The 18,471-nt window shown below is 37.0% G+C and overlaps 1 protein-coding gene across 4 annotated transcripts in view; it reads right to left on the reverse strand.

The window, feature by feature from the left end:
* Window positions 1-493: 493 nt before the first annotated feature.
* The window catches only part of dock4b (dedicator of cytokinesis 4b), a 207,949-nt gene continuing 189,971 nt past the window's right edge, over window positions 494-18,471 (reverse strand). For all 4 annotated transcript variants that reach the window (XM_055231425.1, XM_055231424.1, XM_055231423.1 and 1 more), the window contains exons 48-52: window positions 16,362-16,471; window positions 13,830-13,902; window positions 8,785-8,901; window positions 7,750-7,808; window positions 494-3,324 (exon numbers count right to left, since the gene is read on the reverse strand). In XM_055231425.1, coding sequence (XP_055087400.1) covers window positions 2,869-3,324; window positions 7,750-7,808; window positions 8,785-8,901; window positions 13,830-13,902; window positions 16,362-16,471 — 815 coding nt within the window. In that variant the 3' untranslated portion in view covers window positions 494-2,868. The remainder of the gene's footprint in view (window positions 3,325-7,749; window positions 7,809-8,784; window positions 8,902-13,829; window positions 13,903-16,361; window positions 16,472-18,471) is intronic.

An 18,471-nucleotide genomic window follows, 5' to 3' on the forward strand; every position in this document is an offset into this window, starting at 1 on the left:
AAGCCTAATCATTTCTTATGTACGCTATAAAGAGGCCATCCTGAGAAATACATGCAGACCTATAATCATGTACATTAATTCGCAAATATAGACCATTATGTATCTTCAGTTTATAAAATTCACAGAACCAAGTGATTAACAAAGTTAGCATTGGCAAAAGAGATTCAGTTGTTTCTATTGAAATAAATTCAGCACAAATCTTTTTCAAAATCACTACATTTGTAGCTTCATTAGATCGCAAAAGCTGTGCAGAATACTTTTACTTTTTATTCTTTAAGTACATTTTAAAACAGGTACTTTAATACTAATACTAATACTTTTACTTTTACTTATTTTTTTTGCTCCAGTATCTGTACTTTTACTGACAAAATTGAGCAATTCTTCCACCACTGAAGTACAACACATAAATCTGCAGTCTTTTAGAGTTCTTATGCTAAAATATACGCCTATATGGATGTTGCTATAACCTGGCAATGAAACAAACTCCACAGTGTTTTAACATTGGGTAGTTTTATTGAAATTGTAAATGTGTTAGGTGTCATTATGCGTGACCTTAGTTTTTCTACACTCACAAAACCATAAAAGTTTGAACATTATAATAATGATTTGCTGCTTCAACATTACATTCAAAGCTGTAAATTGTTATAGCTACATTTTGTTAAAAACACAATATTTACATTAATTGCAATACACATTTTTATATTTGGCATACTTACATTAATCTCATATAATTTACAGGTTGTCAAGTACTGATTAATGTGAACATTGAATCTCCAAAAATTCACAAGAAATTAAAAAGTAGATTACCCATACAAAAATGAAAGATACAAACAATATGAGCTCGTTTTGCCCTTCAAAAAGTTGCACAGAATTGAACATCCATGAAAACATGTTAAAATGTTCTGAACTTTACAAAACAGCATGACATCTGCCTCCCACAGTCTTTGACTTTGACTGTGGCATTATGGGCCGACTCCTGACACTGTAGTCTACCCACGTCCAGCGCTTGTAATTAAAACACAATTAAATCTTTACTGTACAAATATTTGACAATGATTAGTTTGAAAATCTTCCATCGTGCGATAGGCTGATAAAACAAAAAAGTCCTTGCTAGGTGTGTGCTGACAACTTCATCGCAACTTCATCCTAGATAACTACGCATTTTGTTATAACAGTACTGTCCTTAATATGAGTAGCAGTTTGACTATTTGTGCTTTCTAAATTTGCTAGACTTGATCAGTGGCTCATACTGTCACTATAATACAATAATTGGCACATGAATTTGTTATAGATTTTAAGTCTCAAATGAAAAAGTTGAATATCTTTTTACAGCCCATTGTACATGATCCTTTGGCACAATACTTGGTACTCTACCCCTAAAATGTGTCATGCAGAGAGGGTACGGGGGCTTCCACACACTGATCACAATAGTAATGGTAAAATGGCATGCACTTTGAGCCTTTCTTGCTGGCCTGGGGATGTTGTCATGGTTTAATTATCAGAAAATACACAGTTGTTTAAAAAGAGATAGGGCAGTGTTGGTAAGGCAGCGATTAGCTTGAAAGGTTGGCTGCTGTTACATGCAAAATCAGATTATTATTAGATTTTTGGTGTTATAAGATTATTAAAATGACTAAATGTAAAAATGACAAGCAAACAGCTAAATCTTTCCGGTCATAGTTCCTCTGGTTACTCATTAGGTTTGTCAAAAGTATCAATACTAAAAAAGTCACATTCACAGGACAGAAACAAACCTTCCCTAAATAGCTTTAAAATGATGTTGAGCTGTATCAGAATAAGAAGTATAAGACCACGTAGACTAGTATATGCCTATGGACCACTATGGAACCTACTTGGATTAGACTGATACATGATTTAATGTTGAAAACTGTTTTATTATCATCGTGTTAATGGAATCCATATGGAGTATCAAGCTTAACTTTTAGTGTAGAAATAAAGTTTGAAATGTTATTATTGTGACAACCCTACTACTCACATTGGATGTTGTGGTTTGCATGTCATTTTAATAATCTTAAAGGTCCAGAAATCAGATAATAATCAGATTTTAGATCGCATGTACAAAAAGCCACAGACCGTTTCACATGTGCACCTGAACAATACACCTTTAAACCTACTGTTGTCAAAATTACCATGTACTAGGCCTGGCACAATAAATATTATACCGATTCATCATTCAATACAAGATAGATTAAAAATTATTTCTGGGGGTTAATATTTATCGTGGTACTTTTTCTTTGCACTAGTGAGGAACTTTTTGTAATGTCAATATTTTTTTCAAGAAATATATTGCACTTTAAAATGTGTTACCATGACAGGCCTACCACTTACATTGTTTTCCAAGATCTTATATTATTCTTTTTTCTTTGGGTTACTTTCAACCATTACTCGTGTGGACATATGAACACAGAAGCGCACCTTTATCTACTACACCTTACTGAAATGCATACTCGAGGCCTCTAGCACCTTTTTTGCCATAGAATATACAATGTACAGTTATTTTAAAAAAAGAAACATAACGTGCATTACTCACTGATAAAAGACTCTGTTTGCAATACTTAAGGCAAAACAATTTCCATATATACCAATATACATATAGATTATTACAACTTTGTTCTTCAAAACTGAGTAAATGTATTGAAATCACTGTAAAATGTAGTACTAGAGCTAAAAGTGTCAAGTCAATACAATGCCCCCTACAAAAATGGTGATTATTATACGTTTTGCCTCAAGATCAGTCACCCGTCCGTTACTGAAGAGTAGGAATGCCAAATTAAAAAGAGTGCCCGGTAAAAAAAGTGCAAATAATGCCAGTGTATTCCCATGCCTGGAGGTAACCTGAACCAGCACCTATAGCTGTGACACTTTCCTGGGCAGAGGTCGTGGTCGTGGTACGCGTGGATCGGATGCGTCCAGCTTCATGCTTCCGGTGCGGAGTTGGTGTGGTTTGGGGGGCAGTGCCGGGGGGTCTGTCTGAGGCGGGATGGAGAGGCTATGGGGCAGCGGCACAGGTCTACGCGGGTTATCTCTCACGAAGACGCTGTAAGGGGGTGGAGTCTTGTTTTCTCGCCGTATTGGTTCGTCCGAGCTGCTGGAGATGGAAGTGGGCAGGGTTGTGGGCGGGGCAAGCGGGTGTGGCGGAGGGTGGTCGGATGTGGGGAACTCTGTGCCGGATGCCTCGGAGACACTGCAGCGACTGAGCGATGAGATGCCGCTGCTATAGCTACCGGACAGGACCGGGGAGCTGGACACCAGACTGGACGACTGGCACTCGGTGGGAGAGGGTGTAAATGGGGGCACTGTGCTCTAGAGGGAGACAGAGAGACAAATGATTATACATTTTCTGAATAGGTTTTAAAGGCCCTGTACCCAATTTTTTCCCCAGTATCAGGACATATCCTCTCATTCAATGTTTTTTTTAAATGTATGTAAATGTATTTTACATACTTTCTACATTTTAGATACACATCGAAAACGAGCAAGATATAAGATGTTATGTAGTACATTTTTCGACAGAGCAAGGGGTGGATACTTTGAAGACTTATAGAGTTATTTATCTTTTTTCCTTGCTACATAATTCCACATGCTTGCTTCAAATATTCACCTTCTGTATGTATATAAAATGTGAGATGGTGTGTCTAAATGTTTGACTGGTAGTGTATGTCTTGCCCCACTACAGACATATTGTATAAGCAGCTATTGAGGTCAAAATATGTCTGCTGTGTGCTGTCTGCATCTAATAAGAAAGTATTTTATTGTCTGCTACTCAGGAAGTTGTGAAAGTTGTGAAGCATGCTTATAAACTCACCAAAGAAAACAATTAGTATGCTCGAAATACATAAGGTAAGTGAGGAATAACTCTGGACCACTGCAAACTGTTTAAAATGAACTAGCTCTTTTTCATATTTTTAAGACTATAAAAGTCAGGTACAGTGCCTCTGAGAAATACTTTAGTTTCAGAACAAGCCCAACAAGTATTTGCCCACTTAATTTCCCTTGTGGATTAATGGAGTTTGTCTAAATCCAAGCAAGTCTAAGAAGCCCCTATTATGATTTGTCTGTAAAAACTGTAAGCAAAAAATGTATTTATTATGGCAATACAATTTGTGTTTACTTAAAAATACTACTATTGTGCTTGTTTATAAAATGCCTAATTTATAGTGAATTGAATTGAAAACTGGTGAACATTAAGATTCTTCAAAACCAAGGAACATCAAACCATCTCCCCATGTAATATCTTTTAAAGACTAAACCAATTCTGTGTCCAATTTAAACCAGGTAAAAATAACAAGGAAAAAAGAAATAAATCCAACTCTAAAGTAAATTAGTACTTGAACTGCAAAACTTTTGTAAGCACCACTGGTGGTCCTCCTGCACATCTGAGTACTGTGACTCTCTCTGATTTTGTGAAAACCCAACACCAAAGTCACCAAGGCACCAGATCCAGAGCAGGGACACTGAACAGACTGGGAGGACCAGGTTTTTCCACTCCATCAGCTGGCCCTGAGCACCGAGATGAAAATTCACAATATGCCACACTTCCCTGTTCAAAATCCGATTACTCATCAAACTGTTTTTCTAAGCAATTACAGGCCGGTGCCATTATTTAAGCTACATTTTAATTGGATCTACTGAAGTATACAATTGACCGGTTAGGCTGAATTAGTCATGCTACAGCCAGCTTTATTTGCTTTTATGTACACATTTGGAAAATTATTCCCAATATACACTTTGAAAAGCCAATATTTTATTTATCCAAATCGGTAGTGATTCACATTTTTATGTGGTATTGATATTTACACCAGATGCCATTCCTGACACATATGCATGTTTGATTCAGATGCTACATATTGTTTGTCAATCTTTGTAGACAGCACATCACTTTTTTTTTTTTTCATTTTCCACACTGTGCAGACAATAGTTAACTCTGTAGTTCACTGAAAATGATATCTCCTTTTGCACATGGGTTCTCAAACTGTGGTCTTTTAACCCTTATTTAACCAGATTAACACCAGTTGAGATAGTCTCTTTTTCAAGGCAGGGTAGAGGTCAATAGCACAAGTCAGGAGTATTTTTAGTAAAACAAATAAATAAATAAATAAAAATAATATAAAGCTGTTATAGCCATAGTGAAGACCTGGAATAGTCCTTTTGTAGACGTGGTTTAGGTCCTGGTACTGTGGTACTCAAGAGGCCATATATTTTTTTAGGTGGTACTTTGTGTGAAAAGTTTGAGAATCACTGGTTAACAGCTTCCATGTCCATGTCAAACTTCACTTTGAACTTTTATTTGTTACTAATAACCAGCACCATAACTCCCAATTAAGAAAATGTTTTTTTTCTGTTTCCTTCACATCTTCCTCTGGCCATTGGCTGATGTTGTGGCCGATAAGTGGGGCTGCTGCAGGACCAAAGTAGGCCTCCCTCTGGCTGTGCTGTGATAGGCAGCTTGGTACCTCATACCAGACCTCCTCCATTATCACAAAATACACACACACACACAGACACAGACACCCCCCCCCCCCCCCCCCCCATTCATTCATTCATGCTTTCCAGATCCACTCTTTCTGTCTCTGCATTCCTTCCTCTCTCTCGCCATCTCTCTATCTCTCTGTTCACACATGGTACAAACTCCACACACAAACAAGCCATCATCCAGGTACACATCTCTATAGGTCTGTACATTTGGAGCTCAGTCATATAAGCTTGTGAAGTGATAGCACATTGCCTTTACACATTACATTTAGCTTTGTGGTTAGGTCTGGTTTCCTCCCTTTGTTCAGAGTCCTGCTTGGAGTGTTAACTACTAACTTAACTTAAATATATATACCATTGTAATGTGTAATGTACTAAATGTACTTTAACTTGTCTCAGTAGACGTTTTTCAAGTGGACAAGGTGACATATCGTCCCAGTGGCATGTGCACATTAAGTAAAACAGTGGATTTGCCCAGGGCCGCCCCGTTGTGGGCTCTGTTCTCGGGACAGTCAGGGCATAAAAGGACCACATCAGCAGCAGCAGAGCACTTAGCAGCTTGACTGAACAGTAATGCAGAGCTCCCCAGCCTTCTTCTTCTGCAGTGGGCACAGAGCAGGATAAAGACCCTAGAGCCAAGTGCTAACACATTATTAGCCACTCAGGATAAAAACCCAGGGCTGTCACTAAGCAAGGTCAGCCTGTCTCAGCAGAAGAACGATAACTTAAAGGAGCCCAAAAGATATAAATGGTGGCGAGTATACTCTTTAAAGGTCCTATATTACACAAAATGGATTCCTGTGAGTTTTAAGCCATATCATAATACTGTTACCTCCTCAAAAAACACACAGAGTTGTGTTTTATTAGTCTGTCTATACTGTATCTCCAAGGCTAAAAATGCTCTGTTGCACCTTGTGATGTCATGAAGCAGTAATTTTTCTGCTACCTTTTAACTTTTGTTCAGTAGAGATTGGCAACTCCAGGGCAGAAATGATCCAAATTATTCTAGTGAAAGTGTATGGAGTTTAAAAACACAGTGGAGCACTTCCTCTATTACCACATGACATCACCAGGTGGAACAGAGTGTAAATATGCAGGGTTTGTGTGTTAAGCATGTAAATGAAAATGGGCCCTTTAACTGCTTTCAAACAAGTCCGCTCAAAGTAATAGACATGACTGGAGCAGAATTAAATATGTTATAAAAGTATGGATATTAGACACCAGTTATCTGAAGTATAATCAAGAGCTAACTGTTATACAAATGAATACATCTAATTAAATGCTTCAATTAGAATGAAATTAGCATTTATGTCCGAGGAAACATTATAGCGGTTACTGAATTCATATATTCCATTAATTCGTAGCTCCAGATATGTGACTTATTATAATAGTTTTTCAGTGTGTGCTTAGATTAATGTGATAATGAATACACACCCCACTCATTAGGTATACAAAACTGAACTGTCCATCAGCTTTGAGTTTTTATTGAAATAATATAAAAATTTAAAAAATGTATTAAAGGTCCTGATTTGTTCCTATGTATATGAGCAAAATGAGTCTTGCCCCACTACATATATTGTTTAAACAGCTCTTCAAAAGAACTCTGTGTACTGTCTGCATCCAATTATAAAGCTTTAATAGTAATGAGGTGAGCATGTTCATCACTGTGGATAATTAGGATGCTCAAAATGCACAAGGTAAGTGAGTGAGTTTGGACCCATAGACTGTATAAAAAAGTGGACTAAAAGAGTATGATGTCACCCACAGTATTTGGCAGCAGGCAAAAGAAGCTCATCGAGGAGCAGGAGCTTGGTAATACTGTCAATCAAAGCTGTTGCCAACGCTAGCAGGAGCGACCTCGAGGAAAGTAGGCACCTGATTTGTCTGTTATTAATGTTCATATCTTGATTTATGGACACAAAAGTGAAATAAAGGGACCAGGATCACATAGAGAGGGTTAATCTGAACATTTTAAGACCAAAATGACAAGCCCGACTGCAGCAGTTACAGAGAGAGGGGTGACAGTTTTTCAATAGAAAGTGACTCAGAGCCACAGTCAATGGAGCCGGAAGCGTGCCCATGCTCACTTCCTATCTGGAACATTTATATATACAGTCTATGTTTGGACCACGGCAAACTCAAGTACAGCGCCTTTAAATATAAGATAGATGAGACAACAGCACTGTCTCCAGAGCAACCATTTTAACAACTTACCTGATCTGTACATCAACTCATGCAAAAGTAGAACAAACTAACCTTTTGTGGGGATCTTGAGTTGGGAACTGGGGACTGCGATGTTGTGGTTTTAGCCGAAACTGTAGACATAAAGATGACAGAAGTTCAAATTAGTACATGATATAGTGAGTTTACATAAAGACAATGCTGCATAAGTCAAGTAAACATCGGCATATGGAGATGGGAGGGAAAGTGGTTTAAAGCAAAAGATAGTCCATGAGAAAACAAGCTTCATCTGTCCATTGCTGCTTGGTAAAACAATTTAAAAAGCGTACAATTGTGATCCAACACAGCTAAAACAAAAGTATAAATTATATGTTCATTGTTGCGCCTGTTAGTGAGGGAGTTGCATCAAACAGCAGTTATTAAAAATCTAAAACGATCAAAATTGTATGACTGTTAGAAGCAAAAAGTGCAGGTGCAATGATGGGTAAGACTGCTGTGTGATAAATTATGAGTTATTTTGAAGATATGGATATTGGAATACTGAGTACACTTTGTTGTGTTTTGCTTCATTTTCAACACAGAAATCCTGCACATCTTCTCTCAAATAGAAAACTTCACTTTTGTGCTTCACTGTGTTTTTGAACTAGTCACTCATAGTCACTCATTTGGATGATTTCAGCCCTGGAATTGCCAGTCTCTACTGAATTAAAGGTAAAAAAAAAAAAAAAATCAACAGAAAAGCCATTGAATAAGTTGCTGTGACTTCTAAATTTTGGGAAGATGTCAGATGGAGCCAGAGTCGATGGAGTTAGAAGTGTGCCCATGCTCACTTCATATTTGGAACGTGGCTGTCTTTCTATGGGGTTGACCAATAAGCTTTAAAAGTCCCGGGAGATTTTAGGGACCGCATGTCCACCTATCCGGACATATCCAGTTTTAAATAAATCCAAAGCATCACTGCAGATTTCAGGCATACAAGATCAAGCACAAACCAGAATTTAAAGATAGAATGAAAATGCTATAGTGTTAGGTAACAAATCTGCAGGTGTCAAAAGCCAGAGTGGAAAATTAGTATAATCTTTTTGTAAAGGTTTTCATCAGCCATTTTACCTGTGTACGGTGGCCTAGGAGGGACAGGAGGGCATAGCTGTTTGCCCAAAGACTCTGAGAAATACGGGCTTCCCTCTTTGACACTGTCTAGGCTCCAGCTACTGGGGGTGGGTCTCACTTATGGTGCACAAAACATCAAAACGTTACAACATACACAAAACATAAACAATACAATGAAAACAATGGTATATGTGAATGATATGGGAAGTGAAATGGCATAGTATGGCCACAAGATATAATCCAATAGCATAATTTAATCTGGTTTAAGATGTGTTTCTATGGGTAACTATGTATTAGGAACAAATACATTTTCATAAGCAGTGATTTGGTATTTTACTCTATTAAAGTTAAAGTGTTACATACATTATGAGCTAAATATCTATAATTTGTCATATTACAGATATCATGCTGTCTTTTCAACTTTAAAATGTATTTTGTAATATTTCATCTAGAAACATACTTAACAAATCCCAGAGCATTATAATAGTTGCCTTGCAAATCCAGAATTATATCTCTAGTTGTAGTTTTTATACAGAGTGATATCAGTCTGGTTCCCATGTCCTCCGTTGCGTCTTAAGCTTAGTCAAATGTGATCGTGCAATCAGATCTGTTTTTTTCAATGACACATGTGAAACAAAGTGTTCATTGGTCACCTATGATTTACAAATAACATCAGATTTATCACACCTCAGATTAACATTTTATTGCTTCACTCAATTCTGCAGAAATCCAGCCCCGTGATATTTTTTCCCTTTATTTTTTCCAATACAGACGAAGCATGCATGTCACTGATTGGCTATTTCACCTGTCAATCACGCCCATTTGAAAACAGGGAAATTCACCGGTAACCAGACTCACATCTTTGTAAAGTTTTGAAGAATGTGCATTCTTGATCCCAGGCAATTAAAATGGCTAAACTAATGCAAGAACAACATGTTTGCAAACTATAGGGCGAGCAGGGTTTTCACATAACAAGACCCCTTGGGATTTTTATGGCTGGCAAAGAACATAATATAAATATCTGTAGCTTTTTCCACTAATTGCGGACATTCAAATGCCAAATTCCATTTGTTTGCAGCTCTAACACCTGTCACTGTTTTCACACTACTAGTAAAAATAAGGGCGTTTCATATAAACATGGGGAATCACTGTTTCAGTTTTATGCAGCTAAAATATCTACAGGCCTCTACTTTGACAATGTTTAAATCCAGGCTCAAAATGGTTCTGTTTAGCTGTGCATAGGACTGAAAGGTTTGTTTTCTGCACTCTTCATTTTCATTTTATGATTATTTATGTTTTTATTAGTTTGTATTGTGATGTGTATTGATGTGTTCTCATGCCTTTCTTACTCTTTAAAGCATTTTGAATTACTTTGTGTACAGATTGTGCTATAAACTTGCCTTGCCTTCAGTTTAGACTTGCTGTCTCATTGTGACTTCATGAAAACTAAAGGTGTACAATGTAAATTTTCTGCTGGAGGGTCTGCCATTTGCTTGTCTATGTGGCAGTTTTAAAGCTTTGCCTGGTAAACTTATCTATCTCCATGAACACCTTTAACTGAATACATCTAGAACAAATAGGTTTAATGCCGCTGCGGAACATTTCAGGCAAAGCAATAAAATCTCCATGGAGACCAAAGATGAATTTCATTATTTGCCAAAAGACTTGCGGGTGGACTGTCCTTTCACAGTAGACAGAGAGCAGATTCTAAAAATATCCCTGTCCATGTATCTGAGCCCAAGGCAAGGACAAAGAACTATTCCTATTTCTTTGAATTACTTTAGTGCTGGCGACACATAAAAGCACTTCTATTGTGATTGTAATAATAGAACACCCATCTGTTATACTAACTTAACTAACAGGTTTTGTCTATATTCAGAATTCACACTTCCAGGCAGATAATGTGACAAAATAGCACATTCAAGCTGTCTCTGTGTGATAATTCTTTCACCTTCCTCCATTGTTACATTAATTTCATGCATGAAGCCAGCATATTGTCTTTGCTAATTTCTGTCACTGCATCTCTTACCGATGGCACCTTAATAACACGTGGATACATCAGCTTTGGTGAGACTCACACGGAAACTGACACTTCCACACATAACACTCTTAATTTGAGGTGACAGTTTTTATCTCTATTTATTTAAAATGTGCACTATGTTTGTTTGTTTTTTCTGCTGGACTCCATGGCATTTTATAGATTTTAAGTGATTATTTATTTATTTATTGTGTCTATGTCTTTTTTTTATTGCTCCTTGGTTGTTTTAATATCATCATTATTATTGCTTTTTCTGAAATATTCCTCAATAATGCATTAAACATAGCTTGCATTTATTTCATTACAGCGCAAAAATGCCCAAAGAAACATATACTCTTACAGTGAGCAGGGACACCTCACCACAAAGTAACTTGGCCTGGTGGCATGACCATCTTGTCTCCTTGGAGATAGATAAGTTTAATGCCATATATGGAATATTACAAAGCGGGAATATCTCCATGAAGACACTCCACCAGAAAAGTTGCATGGTGGACCTTTAATTGTGGTTAACACCTGGGATAAGAAATTATTCATTACATTGATTTACATAAAGTAAACATGTTTTAAAGGGTGAATATTTCACTATTTTGTGATCTATGATGCTATGTATGGTATGTTGTTTCATCATCAAAAACATACCTGGAGTTGTGTTTTGTTTCATTCACACATGTTTAACACACAAATTCTGCATATTTAGGCTAAATTCTTCTCTCGAACAGAAAACACCCTGCTTCACCACCAGAGTGTTTTCTTTTTAAACTCCATATGGCTTCATTAGAATTATTTGGATAATTTCAGACCTGGAACAGCCAATCTCTACTGAACGAATGTAAAAGGCAGCTGTTAACTTGAAAACCACCGCTTCATGACATCACAAAGTGGAACAGAGCATTTTGAGCTTTGGAGATGTAGACAGACTAGTAATAAAGGGTTGCTCAAACGTATGAATGAAACAACAACACAACTAGGGTATGTTTTTGCTGAGGTAACAACATTCTAACATGGCTAAAAGCTCTCAAGAGTCAATTTTGCGTAATACAGGACCAAACATTAACACATATTAAAATGGATCAGGTGTATAAGCTTCCTGGCAGACATAAGTCTCCCACTTCATTTTTCATTGCTTTCTTATAAATACATTTATAGTATATATGCTCTCTATGTGCTGTGCGCAGCCATCCGTACTTCATAAATGCCACTCACGTCAGTCAGTATTGTACAATGAATGGATGGCATTTTGTTATAGGTCACTGTAGAGATTAAAAGATTTGAAGTACATATGTTAAATGTGTAGTTATAGATGAAAATCATATGGGAATTGAAAGGACACAATATGGTCACCAGATATTAAAACAATAGCACAATTTGAGCATCTTGTTTAAACTGTGTTGCTATGGGTAACTAACTCTCAAGCAGAGATTTGGTCTTTCTGTGGAATAACTGCAAAGGCCAGCTACGCCATTAACAAATTGATGTATAAGCAATGTATAACTAGTTGAGCATTAAACATTTCAGATAGGATGAGTTGAGTCATTATCAAATAGTATCCCAAAACTCTCACCTTGAATTACACTTTTGGATCTGACTATCTACTTACAAAAAAAAAAATAAAAAATCTCTCTAGTTGAAAACAGAGTGAAGTTATCAGGAGTGTGGCTGGAGAATGTGTTGCTCTGAGGCCCCCGTTTTAGACACATGCCTGTGGTCTGTGGAAGCGTAACTGTAACATATTCTCCATGTCCAGACAGATGAGAACAGTCACATATTACTGTTATCATCATACTCACGGTTTGACACGGACACTATCTACATTTTCAGCAATTTTGGCCAGTTGAATTTCATGCATGGTCCTCCTAAAATCCTTATTGTGCTATAATGTAAGCTATATAATTTTGTTAGCTCTCTATTCAACATAACTGTATAGATTAATGGTGCTCTCTGTAACTGTAATCTGCTTGATATATATTTAATGCCATACTGTGGAAGATTTGAGGCAAAGCAATAAAAAATAAATACATAAATGAATGAATGAATGAATTAATAATAATAATAATAATAATAATAATAATAATAATAATAATAATAATAATAATAATAATAATAATAACTCAAAAATAATTTACAGTACATTATTCATTCATTTCACACTCTTTGGTGGTAAGCTATTATTGTAGCCACAGCTGCCCTGGAGCAGACTGAGAGAAGTGTGCCATCTGCCCATTGGACCACCACCAGCACTCATGCATACACCACTTTCATATTAGGAAACACAGGTGAAGAGCCTTGCCTAAGGACACAGCAACAGTTTTTGCCACTGGCGCCACACGGTGAGTCTCCCATCCAAGTACTAACCAGGCCTGGCCTTGCTTAGCTTCTGAGATCTGACAAATAACATGTTCAAACCAGCAAGTGGCAGCAGAGCCAGTCTAGAGAAACTGCACAATGCACCTTTAAAGCCAGAAGTATGTAGATCATAATAAATACTACACCAAAATATTGCAACCACCGTTATCGTTATATTGGCTCGTTAATACCCACGTTGAGTCGTAAATTTTAAAAGAGGAATTTTCCTGGATGTCTTCTGGGAATAAAATGAATAAATATGCAAATTATTGATAGAATGCTAGAGGATTGTAATATTGAGGTCTGTTGTTGTCATTTTTCTCTTTTTTTTTGTTTTAACAGACCTGCTCTTAAAGACTTCTGATCATTGAACTTTGCACTTTATACCTAATTTCACCTGATGCCCTTGCGTTGAGCTGGCATCTCTCTGAACTGTTGTTTTACTGCCCTTTTATATTGTGGCTTCTGACTGCAAACTGAATCACCCTTGGGGATAAACAAAGTTGTCTGAAAAATATTAGCTAAAGTAGTCAACAAGTTAAAAAGTTAATGTCAAGCCTGTACTTAACCACAGAAATATATGGTTACAAATACCACATAAGTACTCAGAACAGGCCACACTCATTGAAACCATAAATAGTGCAAAATGTAGTCAGTGTTTTACCTTTGTCTGGTGCTGAGAGGTTGGGGTCACTTCTTGGTAATGTGTTGTCTCCTATTTGATGAGGAGGTGCTCTCTGTAAACACAAAATCCCCATTAATAGAGTGGATACAATATTCTATACAATATTCATTTTATTCAGGCTTAGTAACAACTTCATTGGGGTTGGAAGTTATGGTGTTAAGTAGTTACCAACTCTGAATCATTTTTATTAAACTTTGTTCATAATGAATTAAGTCTTTGTTCATGGTTTATGTCTAATTAAGGCTTATAATGTTATGATAAAATGTTACCCTTTTTATCCAATCACAGTATTTGGCATATTTCTTAAAGGTATTACAAAAATCACTCTTGTCAGCTTTAAGACATGTCAATCAAAAATACACCTGGAGTTGTGTTTTGTTTCATTCACACATGTTTGAGTCACGCTGCATTATTGGGCTGTCTACATCCCTATAGCTGAAAATGCTTTGTTCCGACTTATGTAGTAGTTTTAAAGTTAACAGCTCCTTTTACCTTTAGTTCAGTTAAGTTTGGCAATTGCACTTCTTGTATTACCACATGACATCACAAGATGAGAGAAGAACTAATTTTAGATATGCAGGATTTGTGTGTTAAACATGTGGGAATGAAACAAAATACAACTCGAGTATGTTTTGGATGAAGAAACAACATTATAATATAGATCAGAAAATAGTTAAAACATATTATCTTGTGTTTTATGTTATCTCTACATATTTACATGTGTACACTCTCCAAACATCTGCAACGTTCTCATGGAAAAATATAAAATAATTCAAAGAAAGGACAAAAAATGCTGTTAGGTGGAGATGAACAGTCTTTGAACGCAAACATTTTTTTTTTTTTTCCTGGAATAGGGGCTTTGTCACTGAAGATGGAGAGTGTGATAGAACTACTGCCCTTCAGCTAGAGGAGCAACAACAATATCATGGTATTGTGGTGTGGCCGTGTAATGTGGAGTAGATTTATTTCTGGACGAGAGAGCATAGGGATGTGTGACATGGGCTACAATAGAAAAATATTGTGAGTAAAAATCTGTCATGTCTAGTAATGCAAAAAGATATTTTGAAGAAAGCTATATAATGTATTTTGACTTGCAAATAGCTTATACAAATGTTATACCTGTACTGAAATGAATCAAAATAATCACCCTGTAACTGTGGCTAGCTTGTGTTGTAATTTCTTCTGGGATTTGCACCTGCAGAAGAGGAAATAATGTAACTGCCACAAGCTTTGGGTAAAAATGGAAAGCGGCCTTGCAATTTGTCAATAACAACATTACACACCTGGTGCAATTAAAAGGGGCTATAATTACATCCAATGACAACAAGTCTTTGCACAATTGACTTTGTGTCCAAAAACAGCTCAAAGGGAGCAGTCTAAACTCTGGATAACCCTGCATTTACAGTATGGGCCGATGGGACACAGATGGTGGGAAGGTGTACTAAGATGTGTGATTTTAAATATCATAACTTGATCCAACTGTCTCAGCAGATACAAGGTCATGTTCAAATCAAAAATGTATTTCATTGATAACAACTCTAATGCTGATTTAATCTTGATTACAAAAACAACAAGATGTTTATTAATGTTATGATTTTGGTGTTTTGGTTCTTAATACAATTATCCAATCAGAAAGCAGAATGAGCCTCACGAGTCTCTCATTTGGGTTGCCAGGTTTAAGCCTAAGATCCAGTTGTTTAAACCTAAAATGACTCTGTCTGATTTGACACCTCTGAGTGAATTATGGAGGTGCTGAGCTTTCACATGAGCCATGGACTGTCCATATACTGAGAATGAGAAAACTTGTATGTGACCTCTATCTGCACGTTTAGGCACTGGCAACCCAGGCTCATTTGTGATTCTAGTTCCTTTTTAAAACAGTAATAGCAGTAATACCGTACCTTTAAGTACATGGATGTCATTAGCTATTTTTGACTCTACTGGTCACAGCAAATTAATTACTATGCAAAAGTCTGCATTAGTGTTCACACAATATTACAATTCCCAACAAAATTTAAATGTAAAGAAAAGGCTCAATATTACGTATAATCTTGTGTTAAGAAAAGTGCTATATAGTGCAGCCTAAGTATCATATAGCATTTTTATGTGAAATACTTTGGGCAGCTGAAATTGTATTTACATATGCTATATAAATAAAACTGAATTGAAAATGTATTGTTATTACTATTCAGGAAAGGGAAGACACGCTTGAGGGACTACAAGTGTCTCTCGGCTGGCCTGGGAAGACGTTGGGGTCCCATCGGAGGAGCTGGAGGAAGTGTCTGGGGTGAGGGATATCTGGGAGTCCCTGCTTAGACTGCTACCTCCGCAATCCAGCCACAGATAAGTGGAAGAAAATGGATGAATGGAGGAAAGGGAAAAAAATGTGGCCCATTTTATTTATTTCAGCATCAATACTTACACCAATACTAGAATCAATTAATATCTGGATATTAATTTTGTTTGCCAACTCAAAAGCGTGCAACCTCTGTCTTATTTGCCTGTGCCCACCTGTGCAGGGTCCAATGGGTTGGGGAAGATGGCGCTGACTGGCCGCTCGCGTGGAGACAGACAGGCGTTTTCTCTGGAATGCTTGTGTTTCTCTGCCATTTGAGGAGAACCTGAAACCACATATAAAAGATGTATTACCACCCACGTACACAGCAAGCTAGTACAAATCCACAAGGGACCAAACAGCAGCAAGGTGTTAAGACCATTACCCACAAATACAGGCAATCAGGAAAGGCCAATCTCTCCTTGTGGCCGCTAGCCTCTCTCTGCGCTTTCAGCCTCACTAGGTCCACAACATGATAAATGGCTTGTACCCTTTCATACACTTGTACACACGCCTGCCTTATCCGCTGCCTCACCTAGTCTTGTATGCTCGATATTTTGAACAGAGAAAACAGGAGACAAGGCATATGCTAAGCTAACGAAAGAATAATAATGCTGGTGGTCATTATATTGTGTTATAATTGATCTAGTGAAGAGCTAAAACAGCAGACGATTCTAAAGGCAGGTGCTATTCTCCACATAGAGCAGTGCACTGTGTTTCCATGGATATGTTATTGCTTTGCCCGGAATGTTCCACAGCATGGAACTAAACTTATCTTTGCTATTGCTTGGTTATAGGTATTATCGTTCAGAAATGCCCTCCTACAGTGAGCTGGGTCATCTCTTCATCTCACAGATCCGATCTGTAACTTTGCCTCTGGTGCCACTTGCTTGTTTCCATGGAGATATGCAAGTTTAAAACCTTACCAATAACATCTATATGGAGATAAGCAGGCGGCGTACCCATAGTGCACCTTTAAGGGACCAGGGACTAGGTCTGGTCAGGAGTGCTTTGCTGAGGGATTACATTTGCATTATGTTATAGGTTGATGGGAAGACTAAAGTACATAGAAAAAACACTCAAACATGGGGAGAACATGCAAATCCTACACAGGAAGATCACACCTACTCTATTTCTAACTATTTATTTGACAGGAACTGGGTAAATTAATAAACATTACAGTAAATGTACTAAAACTTTACATACCTATATTTCTCTTCTTATTACACATAAACTTTAAAGTAATTTATATCGGCCACAGTGAAAAATACAGGCGTATAGTTCATTTAATTTGTCAGTGTTCATGTAATAAAAATAGACACTGGCACCCGCATACATGATAAATCAGATTATGTGCTTTGTTGAAGTCTAGTCTAACCCATTACTGACTGAGGAGGTACTTGGGCAATCATTCAACTCTAAGATACCCATCACTAGCTCTTATTAAGATAAGACCAGAGCCGCAATGGTTCTTCTCAATGGGTGACTTCTATTGCAATGCCACCCGCTATGAAGTGTATGCAGAAGGGAAAGCTATGTATTTCTATAAATGTCCTAATATATTCTATGATAAGAGACAGAAACACGTTTGCAGATAAGATGGGGCATATTGAATATTTACACTGTACTGAATGGAAGACTTGGATGAAGGGGGTGTGGCCAGGACAGAGAATTGTAGTAATAATATTATATCCTCCTATGTATTGTACCTGGATACACCACTAAGACAGATTTTTCCTTTTCATTTCATTTAATTTATCTTTATTTATACAGGTAGAGCCCAATGAGAGCACTCCGCTTTCCACGGGTGCCCTGTTCAAATACAAAACAATACAAACAAAAACAATTAAAACAGAAAATACCTGCATAGGTCCATTTAAAACATTAAAAACAGATGCAGGTGTGATTATAAATGTTCATCACCAGATTATTAAAGTGCATTAGTGGCACCAATGTATCCAGTTTCGCATGTCCTTGAAATGCATTTTGGGAAGCAAAATAACCAAAAGGGTTTTTTCCATTTAATTTCTAGTGCAGCCAATTTTTAGACTTTGAAGTCTTCTTTAGATCGTTGATCACTCACGGATATGACTTTAGCTACTTCCTACATTAATGTTTGAAACCTGATTTAGTTCTGTAGTTGAGTTTGGAGTAAAAGTCATGTGATTCATTCATTTTCATATGCCATTTTTGTTTTACTATAGCAAGTTCAAGGGACTAGTCAATTATAGATAGTAAGGACCATCATTTTCCTGGATATTTCTGGAAAAGTAAATAGCACATAAT

Source organism: Periophthalmus magnuspinnatus, chromosome 23 (assembly GCF_009829125.3).
Source record: "Periophthalmus magnuspinnatus isolate fPerMag1 chromosome 23, fPerMag1.2.pri, whole genome shotgun sequence".
Lineage (NCBI taxonomy): Eukaryota > Metazoa > Chordata > Actinopteri > Gobiiformes > Gobiidae > Periophthalmus > Periophthalmus magnuspinnatus.